The 14,483-nt window shown below is 37.1% G+C and overlaps 2 protein-coding genes across 2 annotated transcripts; both read left to right on the top strand.

Moving 5' to 3' along the window:
- Positions 1–1,196: 1,196 nt before the first annotated feature.
- Positions 1,197–2,165, top strand: LOC104850448 (olfactory receptor 11G2). Its single transcript, XM_010607428.1, has one exon. It carries the CDS (start codon positions 1,197–1,199, stop codon positions 2,163–2,165), a length of 969 nt encoding a protein of 322 aa, XP_010605730.1.
- A 10,526-nt stretch (positions 2,166–12,691) lies between these two features.
- Positions 12,692–13,666, top strand: LOC104850449 (olfactory receptor 11G2). Its single transcript, XM_010607430.1, has one exon. It carries the CDS (start codon positions 12,692–12,694, stop codon positions 13,664–13,666), a length of 975 nt encoding a protein of 324 aa, XP_010605732.1.
- Positions 13,667–14,483: the final 817 nt, after the last annotated feature.

Raw genomic sequence — 14,483 nt, 5'->3', positions numbered from 1 at the left:
TTTTCAATAAGAACCAGCTATGAAGGGGTGGCACAAGTGAGGGAGGCAAGATATTGTATGTTTCAAGATTGCCCCAATAGGAAATGCCTACAATGGGTGTTAACAGACCACCAGCATTTGTGTAAGAGAGATAAGAAAGAAAATAGAAATTAACTATGAAGTAAACAATGGAAACGATACAAAATCACACCAAAACTTTTATTTTATAATGTTTCTGCACCAAAATCGTCCACATGAGGCAATCTAGTCACTTAGAGAAGTTTCCCTAACTAAGATAGTTGCCCCATACGGTGTATTGTATTTTTACATTCACATATCAAAAAAAATCACAATATTTAAGCAGGGGGTCTTATGAGCAAAGGTGTGTGGATCTTACTGAAATACTATTCTTGAGCCAGTGGACTAGATAGAAAGAAAAGTGCACTTAAATATCCAGTAAACAGTAGGTATGATCACATAAATATAAATACTGGGGCCAACAAGTCCTTTCTACCATCAGGGTACATGGCCATGACAAGGCAAAAAAGGGAATGTTTCCTATGCCTGTCACTGTATCACACTGAAGCAGGACTCAAAGAAATAACTGAATATGAGTAGCATTGTATTTGGTGTCATCAATATTTTAATGTAAAAATTATAGTTATATGATCCTATAAGAAGAAATTCACAGGCATTGATTTGCATGTATCCATAGTACACTCTGCATTAAACACATGGCCACAGACACAAATGGACAAAAAGTGAAATATCAAAATCGCGAAGGTGAGCTGTTGTGCTGGCTGATAATCACACCTATAACCATCACAGCTACAATCCAAGCACCTGTGAGGCTGAAATAAGAGGACTGCTGCAAGTTTCAGGGATCCTGGGCTACATAGTGACTTCAGGGTCAGCCAGAATTACAAACAGAGACACTGTCAAAAAATGAAAATAAAAAATATTGTGAAGTTAAAAATATAAACATGTATGCTGAATATTTGCCATGAATATCTTTTATTTCTCTTATTATTTTATCTAATTAAAATAAAATCACAATCTTGGGGAAGGTGATATGAGGACTGCAAAATCTTGTTATTTCATAAAGAGATGTCATTACTTCTATCATTAGCAAGATGATATTCTGCTAATTTTGTTTTTTAAAATAAACACTATACATTAAATGGAATAAATGGTATCATCTTCTGTCCTCCAGACAAATGAATGTGTCCAAGAAAGAAAACTCTGTTACCCACTTCATCCTCCTAGGCTTCCCCGCAAGTCCAGAAAGGCAGCTCCTCTATTTTGGGCTCTTCTCAGCAGCCTACACTCTGACTCTCATGGGGAACACAGCCATCGCCTGTGCTGTGCTGGGAGACAGGCACCTTCACACGCCCATGTACATCTTCCTGGGGAATTTCTCTCTTGTGGAAATATGCTATGTCACCACAACTGTACCCAACTTGCTGGCTAACTTCCTCTCCACAACAAAATCTATCTCCTTTGTGAGCTGTTTTGCACAATTCTACTTCTTCTTCTCCTTTGGGTGTGATGAAGGCATCTTACTTAGCATCCTTGCCTTTGACAGGTACCTTGCCATCTGCCGCCCTCTGCATTATCCACGCATCATGACCAGACAGCTCTGCACTGACCTTGTTGTCTTCGGATGGTCCTGTGGGTTGATCATTTTCATAACTCCCGTTGTTTTCATTTCACAGTTACCCTACTGTGGCCCAAATATCATTAATCATTTTGTATGTGATCCTGTCCCCATAATGATGCTGTCCTGTTCTGAGGACACCACCACCCAGTTCATTTACTCTACTTTCAGCTCTGTCTTCATGATTGGTACTTTTCTATTTATCCTTTGTTCCTACGCACTGGTGATTCTGGCTGTGCTGCGGATGCCCTCCAAAGCCAGCAAAAGCAAGGCTTTCTCCACTTGTGCTTCTCATCTAATTGTGGTCTTTCTGTTTTTTGGCTCTGTGACAGTGATGTATGTTAGCCCTGGATCAACACACCCAGTGGAAGTGCAAAAACATGTGTCTTTACTATATTCCGTGGTAACACCCCTGCTCAATCCTCTCATTTATAGCCTAAGGAACAAGGAGATGAAGGCTGCCCTAAGGAAAGTCTTTGGCTATGAAAACCTGTTTACAAAACATAAATCAGAAATCATGAGAAGCTAAGTTACATTACAACCTACTCTAATAAAACAAAACCAGAAAAATTTGTGGTTAACAATTTCTTGTAGAGAACTGTCACCATGAAAGCCATAGAATCTTTAATGTCACCAAAGAATGGACTAGTCCTTCTAAATAACATAACTATCTTTCAGTAAATTCATGACTCAATATCTAAAAAGCAACATAAAAGCAAATATTCTTTGTACCTGAAAATTGAAAGATGACATACAGTAGTTGATCGATAGGTCATTTGCTTTTTTCAAGTTTTAAACTACACACAACCTTCTCCCTTGGTAAGTCCTCAATAGAGCAGTGATAATGAATTTATTGCACTTGCCACAATGCACTGTCTGTACCTTTGAAAACTCTAAAGGATTCCTCATCATTGGACTAGAAGGAAAAATTCCACATATGCAAAGTCTGAAACAGTGCTGAAGTGATACAGGCATTCCATCTCCAAAGAAAGGCATTCTTTTTCTAAAAGGGTTGTAAAGAAATGAACTAATAATCTAAGCTGGATATTAAATATAACACAGACAGTACCCAAAATAAAAAGCACAAACTGAGTGGATGTCTTATACCCAGAATAGAGTTAAGGAAGATGAGCATCGTAAGGGACAGTTACAACACATTAATGTATGCTTTTAGCTACTAATCAGTGTCAAGCGATTTGTTTGGGGACCATATCTTACTTCAGTATTTTTAAAACATATTTAAGAATTTTTCTAACTAAATATTAAGATCTTTTGTTCTTAGCATTATATAATCACAATTGTTTTATTTAATGAAATGTCTACCTTAACCACTGATAACCAATCCTTTCATAGACAATTTTGCAAAATTTGATGAAACACAACAATAAAATAAGATGCAATATACAGAGCCATATTTTCACCCATCTGGAAGTCACCAATTCCACAAAGGTAGGTGCAACTCCAACTGGTTTGTCTCTAAGAAAGAAGCAAGGATTTGGGTGGTCTGGACAATGAGAGGCAGCAGGGTTTCTGAGAGCTTCATGAGAAAATTGAAGGCTTGTTTGGGGATGGAAATCTTTGCTTAGATTTCAAAAAAGCTATGGGAATTGAAAGAGAATCACAGGCTGGACAAATTATTGCCATTACCATGACCCTTAATTCAAAACTTCACCCAAAATATTTTCATTGTAAGATGATGCTGATGTTTTCTTGATAATTTTAATGATGCCTCCCCTGTACATGCTGAAGGTTCATTTATTCAGAATCATGCTCTTGCTGAGAAGACTGGGGAAAACTATGAAAATATATGATGAAAGCAAAGTATTCTGTAGAATGCTTATAAAGGTGAATGGTTTCTGCAACATCCTAGTTAGAAGAAATAATCTACTACCGTTCTCATATTTCAGACTGTCAGCATCCCAGGAAAACTGTCAGCTTAGGATCACTTAATGGACTGAAATCCAAATTATTTGGTAACATTGGTCAAATTTAGGACTTTTCCAAATATTGTCAATTTTGAAATATAGTTTTTTGCTAATGTACACTAAGATGTCAAATGCCGGGACATAAATTAAAATCTAGTATGCTCAGTAGATGATTTATTGCTCTGCTAAATTTCCACACACCTTCCCATTGACCACTATCAGTAAATTGCACCATAAAATAAAAGAATGTCTTCTGTACAAACCAAACAAATATCTGCTCCAAGGCTTAAAGATGGTAGCTTTCCACCCTATTGCATTTATTTCAGTAATGTGCACTATTTACCTTTGTCAACTGATTGTCATTGAGATAAACAAGTTACATACACTATCACCACATTTTCAAATGTGTACCTAGGAATAGTACATGTTAAGTTAATAAGAAGGGGGATGCATATTTAAATAAATCATTTGCTGTATTTCTAAAAGTAAGTCAATTCCTGAGTCTTCAGTAACATCATCACCGTTGAATCTCATGAACATTAGATATATTTCATATAGGTAATGGGAAATAGGAAAATGGGGTTTCTCAAATGGGAAGGAGATTAAGAGATGGAGAAAGTGGAAAGAGATGGGAGGGGAAGGCAGGGAGAAAAGAATTAAAATGTATTACATTTGCTTTTTTTTTTCAGTACCAATGAGGGTATTGAATTTAGGACCTTGTGTTTGTGAGGCCAATAGGCTAAATCACTGGCCCAAGATATATTATGTACATATACTAATTCCCATGATTAGTATAAACATGATATATTGCAAACATGTGCTAATAAAAGATAAATAAGTTCTTACAGATTATATAATAACCTATTGTACATAGTTACAAATACATTCACAATAAATCAATAAAATATTATGGGTTTTATACTAACCAATTATATGTGATAATCAATTATTTTAAAACTGATAAAACCAAACATATGTGCTGCATAGTGCAATGATATACAGATGTTATATGCAGTATAAAAGAAGACAGAGGCACTGGACACCAAGAAGGGCCCTCTCCCAGCCGACATTGCTGCGGCACACTGGCCTTCTGGCTCCACCCACCACGCAGACACACTCCTCCCTCCACCCTCCAGCGTGAGCTTCCTTTCCCCTGCAGTGCCTTCTCCATATCCGGGTGCTCTGCCCCCTCCTTCCATATCTGTGCTCAAATGTTAATGTCTCTGTCAGATTTTCTCACATCTTTATCTAAACGTAAAAGACTGCTCCCAGCTTCAGTCCTTCACCTCATTGCAGACTTGCAGACTTGATATTTCGCAAATGAAAATATATTCAATCCATTTATTGAGCTATTAATTGGCTTAATTTTTGTTTCACCATGGCCATGCAAACCCTAAATTAAATTGAATTTGTGTATGTAAACAGCAATTCTTCTCCTTCAGTTATCCTAACCTGAAGACTGTGTCTGTTAAAAATTGCATAAATATTTTTTTAAATGACACTGGGCCACTTTTAGCACTTAAAACAACTTTTTTTCTATGGAGATTGTGCATGCAATTGACATTATTATCTTTAAGCAACAATTTAACAGCCATATTGATGGGCAAAGTATGTATTCTCCTCAAAATAGAAACAGAGTTCTAATGGTAGATATTCTTATTGCTTCTACTAAAACAAGCTGTATTCACTGTCTAATTATTCCCCAGGAAACTGTGGTAATGCCCAGTTATAAAGCATAAGACAAGCTCTACAAGTGTTCCATTACTTGGGGAATAATTGACCTTATTATTCTATTGTAAATAACTAAAATTACAGGACCCCAGCCAGAATCCTCCCCAGACAGTTGCAGCATCAGTGCATAGGACCCAGGTAGGGCCTCATCCAGATTATCAGTAGCTTGGACACACAGGCCCCAGGCAAAGACCCAGCTGGAAAACACCTGCACAGGTGCATAAGCCCCAGCCACAGGCTTGCCTGGACACCAATGGTAAATGATCACAGACCCCAGCCAGAAGCCCACTGAAATATCAGCAGTTGGGCAGTACAGAACTCAGCCAGAAGCCCACCCAGACAATAGCAGCAAACAAGAAATCTAATGTTGAACCTCAAACTTCTACGGAAACAAAAAAAAGAGCAGAACAAACCCCAAGCTCATAAAGGGAAGAAATCATAAAGATCAGAGTAGAAATCAATGCAATGGAGACTGAGAAAATCATACAAAACATCAATGAAGCAAAGACTTAGTTCTTCAAAGCGATAAACAAAATTGACAAACCTTTAGGCAGCATTATCCAAAACAGGAGAATCCCAAAAGTAGGCAACTGGGGATGAAAAGGGTGAAATTACAACAGACCAGGCAGATATCTAGAAGATCATCAATACGTACTTTGAGAACCTATATGCCAAAAAGTTGGGAAAAAGAAGAAATGGACAGATTTCTCGACATATGAATGACCAACGTTGAATGAAGGAGACCTAAAAATTCTAAATAACTCAATAGCAATCAATGCAATTGAGAACATAATTAAAATCTTGCCTAGTTCCTGATGGCTTCACTGCTAAATTCTACAAGATATGTAGAGAAGAACTATTGTCACTATTGTTTAAACACTTCAACCACATTGAAAAAGAAGCAATACTCCCAAATTCATTCTCAGCAACAACCATCACCTTGACCCTCAAAACAGAGAAAGACCCAACCAAAAAAGAAAACTATAGGCCAAACTCTCTAATGAACAAACATGCAAAAATCCTCAATAAGATAACTGCCAAACAGAATTCATAAGATCATCAAGAAGATCAGACACCCCAACCAAGTGGGATTTATCCCACGGATACAAGGATGATTCAACATACGCAAACCAATAAAGGTAGTACACTACATAAGCAGAGTTACGGTCCAAACATTATGATCATCTGAAAAGATACAGGAAAAGTGTTTAACAATATCCCACACCCATTCATGATGAAAAAAAAAACCTTAGGAAAAACTGGAATAGACAATCTCTATCTCATGCTGATAAAACCCATCTATGAAAAACCAACAGCCAACATCGTACAAAATAATCAAAACTGAAATCCTTCAAAAACAAATCAAGTTTACCCACTATCACCACTCCTGTTTAATGTCATTCTTTAAACATTAGACACAGCAATTAGAAAAAAAAAGAAATAAAAGGAATAAAGATAGGAAAGAAAGAAGTTAAACTGTCATGATTTGCAGACCACATAATACTCTAAGTAGAAAAGCTCAAGAACTCCAGCAAAATTATTCCACACATAATAATTAAATTTATTAGAGTAGCTGGATACAAGGTCAACACGCAAAAACTAATAGCCTTCCTGTACACGAATAGCAGACGTACTGACACAGGAACTGGAAAAACAACTCCTTTCACAATAGCATCAAAAAATGAAATACCTATGAATCAATCTAAAAATAAATAAAAGGTCTCTATTTTGAAAACCTCAGCAATGTGTAAAAAGAGACTGAAAATGATATCAGAAAGTTAAGACATCCCCTGCTCCTGGGTAAGAAGAATCAATATAGTAATGATGGCCACACTTTCAAAACAGCTCTATAGATTCAATGCAATACCAATCGCAATTCCAGCAGCATACTTCACAGAACTTCAATCCAAAATTCATTTGGATCCAGAAGACACCTAGGATAGAAAAAGTAATTCTAGGCAGGAAACACAAAGTAGAGGGTATCACGATCCCCAACTTGAAACCACAATACAGGGCTACAGTGATAACAACAGCATGGTACTGGAAAAGAAATGGAAGTGAGAATCAGTTGAATGGACTAAGCAATGCAGAAACAACTCCAGACATAAGCCATCTCATCTTTGACAAACGAGCCAAATACCCTCCCTGGAGAAAAGATAACCACTTTAATAAATAATGCTGGGATATATGGGTTTCGACTTGACAAAGATTACAAGTACACCTATATCTTTCCATGTGCACTAAACTAAAATGGAAATGCATCAAAAATCTAAATATTAAAACACAAACAATAAACGCAGTGGAATAGGGTTTAAGATTTCAGGAACAAAAACATAGTTGCAGATGAACTAGCACAAAGATTCAACAACTGGGATGTCAACTTATAAAAAGCTTCTGCCCAGTAAGAGAAAACACCAATAGACTGAACAGACGACCAACAATGTGGGGAAATAATTTTACCAGCTCTTCCACAGGCAAAGGTATGCTGTCTACAATATATAAAAAGCAAAAAAAAAATTGTATTTCCTCAATGTAAAGACCCAGTCAAGGAATGGGAAATTGAAATGAACACACATTTCTCAAAGGAGAAACAGCAAATAAACATATGAAAACTGTTCAATGTCACTGTTCATTCAAGAGATGCAGTAAAAACAATGCTGAGATTCCACCTCACCCCAGAAACAATGGCTGCTATCATGAAATTAAGCAATAATAAAAGCTGGCAGGGTTGTGGGGAGAAAGAAACACTTCTCCACTGATGGTAGGACTATAGATGGGTGCAATGATTGTAGAAATCAGTATGAGAACACTCAGAAATCTAGGATGAGAGGCCCAATTTTACCTGCTATTCTCCTTCTGGGTATCTTTCCAAAAGAATTGAAAGAATTATACCACAGCAATATATGTGCACCATGCATAGTACATAATAGCTAAAACTTGGAAACAGTCCAATTGCCCATCAACTTCTGTTATCATTGCTCCCAAAATATCTGTACTACCAGATGCTTACAAATTCATTCTGCTATCTCCTTTTACTGAAGGAAACATTCACTTTTCTGTCACAAAACACTTAGTGATTATTCTGTTTCATAACAATTCATTTAATTGAATTTTAAAATTCATTTTATTTTAGTCTTGCTTTACTCTGGCCTGTGTCCTAATTTCTTGGGACTCAGTTTTCAGCTACTTTAATTATCTCACTGACGGTGGAACATGATGATGTTTGAAATCAATGGCATTACTAAGTTTCTCATTATTGATGGCTCAGCAGTACTACATTTTATAAATAAACATCTTCTTTATAAACAAACAACATTTTCTTGAGAATAGTTGGGTAAAATTCAACCTCTCATCCTAGATTTTTGAGTATCGTCATACTGATAAAAAAGATGTTTATTTACAAAAGGTAGTATCGCTTAGCCATTAAGAATGAGAAACTTGAGGGGCTGGGGATTTAGCTCAGAGGTTCGGTGCCCTGTTCACAAGCAGAAGGACCTGAGTTCGATCCCCAGCACGAGAAAAAAAAAAAAAAAAAGAAGTCTTAAAAGAAAAGAATGAGAAACTTGAGACATTAATAGCTAAAAGGGTGCACATTGAGGCCATATTCTTAATTGAAATAAAAAGGACACACGTATGAATACTGAATAGTTTCTCTGGTATGAGAAACTGAAAGTGTAAATAAGGATCAAAATATATAATAGATAATGTGAATTGGGTAGAAAAGGTCCAAAGGGGAAGGGGAAAGTGAAGGGATATGGAAAAGGAAAGAAGGGAAAGGAATAACTATGAGAAAAGGAAAAAATGGAAATAAAATCTTTGTAAACAGGAAGGGTGAGGGAATGAATGGAAGGCAGGTGAACGGGCCGGGGAGAATCAAGCTATATCATGTACAGGTTCAAATTCCCAATGATGAATGTCACCATACTGTATGCCTAAAGTGTACCAATAAAATAAAGAAATAAAAAAAGAAAACTGTTTCATGTGTTGAAGATATATTCTAAAGTATCAGGGGAAGGGTTCTCAAATCTCAAAGGGCCATGACGCAAGTGCATAAACACAAACCATACTCTCATCTGCACTTGTCTTTCCTATAAATAGGAGTTTCACAGCTGAAGAGGAAATAAAATGTTTGATGGTCACTCTTTGAAACTCATGGCACGTGACAAGCTGGATCATCCAAATGCTCAGAAGTCCTTCAAATGCTTTTCAAACTATAGGGTAATATTTTATTTCCTGCTCATAGAGTTCTGTCCACCACATTACAAGGACGTGAGTTAACTTTTTATATACTGCATTATTTTTTATATTTTTTTATTTTATTTTATTTCTGGGATGGGTGAGTGGGGATCGAACTTGGGACCTTGCACTTGTGAGGCAGGCAGTGGCACCAATGAGCTAAATCCCCTGCCTTATCTACCATATTGTAGTATTATGTTGCTTGAATTTACTATCAAGTGATTTCCTTCTATTCTGAAAGTATGAATGTTTGATTAAAATAAAATGCAGGCATAAGCTTACAAATATTTTCTTTTTGTTTCACCAAGCCTTTGGAAATACATTTATCTACTTCCCTTAGCCTTTAAAAATATTAATGGATATTGTTTGCAAAGAAGCATGGGCATTTGCAATGAAAACGCTTAAATGATAAATTTCTGGAGACAGATATCTTATCAGTATTGCATTAATTTTGTTGCTTGTGTAATAGAAAAAACTTTGAAAGTCTGCTTCCATTCTAATATTTTATTCCTTCAACCTACAAATTCATAGCAGTTTTCCTAGTTAAACATGCTTTAGCTTTATTTGAAATCACCTTTCTCTATATGACACAACCCACTTTGCACCAATGTAGTTTTGTTATTGCATTTAGGATCTCCTTTGGATTGTGACTCTGTGTATCCCCAAGAAATACTGTGCAGAAGACTCAAGCAGGGTGAGTAATGTCATTGATTTCACACATCATCATCATGTTCCACTGTCATTAAAATAATTAAAGTGTCTGAAAACTGAGTCTTAAGAATTTAGGACACAGGCCAGTGTATAAAAGGACAAAAATAAAGTGAATTTTAAAGTTCAATCAAATGAACTGTCGAATAATCACTAAGCGTTCTGTGGCAGATAAGAGAATGTTTCCTTCAATAAAAGGAGGTAGCAGAATAAATTTATAAGCATCTGACAGTAAAGATATTTTGGGCAATGATAACAGTTGCCTCTTACACTAACATTAATGTCCTTCTGCTTTGTCTCTGCTTATACATGTTTTGTAAGATTTACAAGTTTTCACATTAAAGGTGCTCTGGGTTTCATTTCTAGTGTTTAGAAAGGGCCAAGGTGCCCTTGCATCATAGCTTACTGTCTTCAGAAGAAATAACATATATTCTTTATCAGATACTGTACAACAGCCTCCGTTGAGAGAAAACTCTGCAGTCATTCAGAATAAAAAGTGTTTTGTTTCAACCTGACTAGCAAACACAACAGGTCAAGAGAGAATCTGTATCTACAGGAACAAAAACAGTCACAAATACTAAAATACTTCTGATCATATGAGCAATTATGGTATCTGTCAAATGTTGCCACCTGAAATGCGATTGACAGGGAAAGAGAACCACCAGGCTACGTTCAGACTTCACATCTGTACAGCTCAATCAGCAATGAGACACAGCTGCTCCTCAGCATCCATGAAGGATTGGCTCCAGAATAACTTGGGGGTTCAAACTCCACAGATGCTCAAGTCCCTTATAGAATACAGTATAGTATCTTCATGATCTACACACTTCCCCCAGACATTTTAAATCATCTCTAGATTGCATGAAGTGCCTAACAGAGTATAAATGCTATGTAAATAGTTGTTAAACTGTACCCTTTAGGGAACAGTGAAATGGGATTTAGAGGGCCCTGTAATTTAATAGAAACTCTTTTGTTGTAATATATTTTTTCTGCATTTTTAAAACTGTAAATCCAAAATCAATGGATAGGGAAGGAAGGCTATACAGGAGCAGTCCTTCCACTTAGATATCAAATATGATAACCAAGAACAGGGTCCTCAGGGAATAAACAAATGAAAGCTCATTACAGGAACAAGAAATTGTGAGGGGTTGGCATAAAGGAGCGAGGCAAGACATTCAATGTTTCAAGATTGTCTTAGTGGCAAATGCCTGCAAAGAAGACAGCAAAATATATACCAAAAGCAAAGCAAACAATAAATACAAAAATTTTGATCAAGAAAACAGTACAGGGGTATAGCATTGAGCTCGGTGGCACTGCACCTGCCTTGCAAACATGAGGTCCAGAGTTTGAAAGAAAACACTATGGAGCCTACACACATAAATAAACATATCAGTATTCCTGGAGGGGTGGTTGCAACAAAATACTCTACATTAAGCAGTCTAACCAATCAGAGCAGACTCACTCCCTTAGACTAGATGGCCCATGTGGTACATCACATTTTACAAGAAATAAATCAAAATCTTCATCTAGAGAATTCGATGTGCAAGACTCAAATGTCTTCCCTTCGCTGTGGACATAAAACCAGCAGGCCAGACAGACAACATTTCAGGTTTGCTAAATAATCCCTGGGTATGGTCTTATAAAAATCATCTATTTAGCTCAGTCATTCCACCTCCTGCCTTGCAAACGCAAGGACCTGATTTTGATCCCCAATACCCAATTTTTTAAAAAATCATCTGCTGTAGGCCCAGAAGGATTCTTTTTTTTGGTACCTGGGTTCAAACTCAGGACCTTGCATTGCGAGGCAGGTATGACACCAATGATCAAAAAACTAGGCCTTCAAAAAGATTTTTTAATCACTGTACAATACCATAAGAAGCCACAAGAGGAATACGTATTGATCCATTCATTGTTTCACTATAAGACCCAACCTTCGGAATATTTTAATGTGAGTAACATATCATTAATCTCATTACCAGTATAAACAATTACAGTAATTGCCTTATATGCAACTCTAAAAAGAATTTAACTAATCTATGGCCATACCACTCTAAATGCACATAATTGTTTATGATCTTGGAAGCTAAGCAGGGTCCAACTTGAAAGGGAGAATTTAACTTAGATTGATGTGGGTGCATTCGACCATCTATGGTAAAGACATATGGACACATTCATGTACAGGTAAAGTAACATAGTAAAATTACAAAGTTTGTACTTCAGTTCATCACTTTATGCTTGCTCTGCAACAATGGTGATTTTTTTGAATTTATATTATTTGCACTGTACTAAAATAAAATAATATTCTCCAGACATAGTTTATCCTTCGTTCCTTAAGGAGAAAACTCACATTTATAACTTTACCAAAAGAAATTTTTTTAAAATTTGGTGCTTCCTATAAAAACCATTACTCTACCTTAAATTAATAACTCATGTCATCTTCATCTCTTCCAGGCCAATGAATGTGTCCGAGAAAAAAAACACAAACTCTGTCACCCACTTCATCCTCCTGGGCTTCCCCTCAAGTCCAGAAAGGCAGCTCCTCTATTTTGGGCTCTTCTCAGCAGCCTACACTCTGACTCTCATGGGGAACACAGCCATCGCCTGTGCTGTGCTGGGAGACAGGCGCCTTCACACGCCTATGTACATCTTCTTGGGGAACTTCTCACTTGTGGAAATATGCTATGTCACCACAACTGTCCCTAACTTGCTGGCTAACTTCCTCTCCACAACCAAGTCCATCTCCTTTGTGAGCTGTTTTGCACAATTCTACTTCTTCTTCTCCTTTGGGTGTGACGAAGGCTTCTACCTTTGCATCCTGGCCTTCGACAGGTTCCTTGCCATCTGCCGCCCTCTGCATTATCCACGCATCATGAACAGACAGCTCTGCACTGGCCTTGTTGTCTTCGGATGGTTGAGTGGGTTCACCACTTTCCTAATGCCGGTTGTCTTCATTTCACAGTTACCCTACTGTGGCCCAAATATCATTAACCATTTTGTATGTGATCCTGTCCCCATAATGATGCTGTCCTGTTCTGAGGACACCACCACCCAGTTCATTTACTCTACTTTCAGCTCTGTCTTCATGATTGGTACTTTTCTATTTATCCTTTGTTCCTATGCACTGGTGATTCTGGCTGTGCTGCGGATGCCCTCCAAAGCCAGCAAAAGCAAGGCTTTCTCCACATGTGCTTCTCATCTGGCTGTGGTGTTTTTCTTTTTTGGCTCTATTCTGGTGATGTATGTTAGCCCTGGATCAACACACCCAGTGGAAGTGCAAAAAACTGTGACCTTATTTTATTCCGTGGTAACACCTCTCCTCAATCCGCTCATTTATAGCCTGAGGAACAAGGAGATGAAGGCTGCCCTAAGGAAAGTCTTTGGCTATGAAAGCCTGCTCACAAAACATAAATCAGAAATTGTGGGAACCTAAATTACATTGCAACCTACTTTAATAAAACAAAACTAGACAATTTTATAGCTAACAATTTCTCTTAGAGAACTGTTACTATGAATGTCTTAGAATCTTTAATGTCACTACATGATGGACTAGTCCTTCTAAATGACATAATTGTCCTTCAGTACAAGCATGGATAACTCAATATCTAAAAAGCAACATAAATATTCTTTGTTTTTTAATTGAATTTATTGGTACATTTTAGGTATACAGTACAATTATATTCATTATTGGGATCTTCTGCCTTTAACATGACAGGTCTTGGTTCTCCTTTTTTCCACTGTCCCTGCCCTCCCTTCACGCCCTCCTCCCCTCCCCATTTACAAGCACTTTTTTTTCCATCTTTTCATTTTCTCACATTTTTTCTTTTCTCTTATTACCTTTCCCCTACCCTTCCCATTTTCCCGAGTATTGAAGGATCACATACACTACTTGTTACATAGGTCATTTACTTCTTTCACATTTTAAACTATGCACATCCTTCTCCCTTGGTAAGTCCTCAATAGAGCAGTGGTGATGAATCTATAGTCCTCGCCACAGTGTGCTGTCTGTACCTTTGAAAACTCTAAAGGATTCCTCATCACAAGACTAGAAGGAAAATTTCCACCTGTGCAAAGTCTGAAACTGTGCTGATGTGATATGGGCATTGCATATCCAAAGAAAGGTGTTCTTTTGCTAAAAGGGTCGTAAAGAAACTAATGATCTAAGCTGGATATTACAGGTAACACAGACAGTTCCCAAAATAAAAAGCAGAAATTGAGTGGATGTCTTATACCAAGAAGAGAGTTAAGGT

This window comes from Fukomys damarensis, unplaced genomic scaffold (genome assembly GCF_012274545.1).
Source record: "Fukomys damarensis isolate Sample0158 unplaced genomic scaffold, DMR_v1.0_HiC HiC_scaffold_17, whole genome shotgun sequence".
NCBI lineage: Eukaryota > Metazoa > Chordata > Mammalia > Rodentia > Bathyergidae > Fukomys > Fukomys damarensis.
The sequence above is the reverse complement of the archived record's forward strand: the minus strand, read 5'-3'. Positions and strand labels throughout refer to the sequence as shown.

Excerpts from the sequence above, each read along its gene's own strand:
- LOC104850448 (XM_010607428.1), top strand. The coding sequence starts at position 1,197 with ATGAATGTGTCCAAGAAAGAAAACTCTGTTACCCACTTCATCCTCCTA.
- LOC104850449 (XM_010607430.1), top strand. The coding sequence starts at position 12,692 with ATGAATGTGTCCGAGAAAAAAAACACAAACTCTGTCACCCACTTCATC.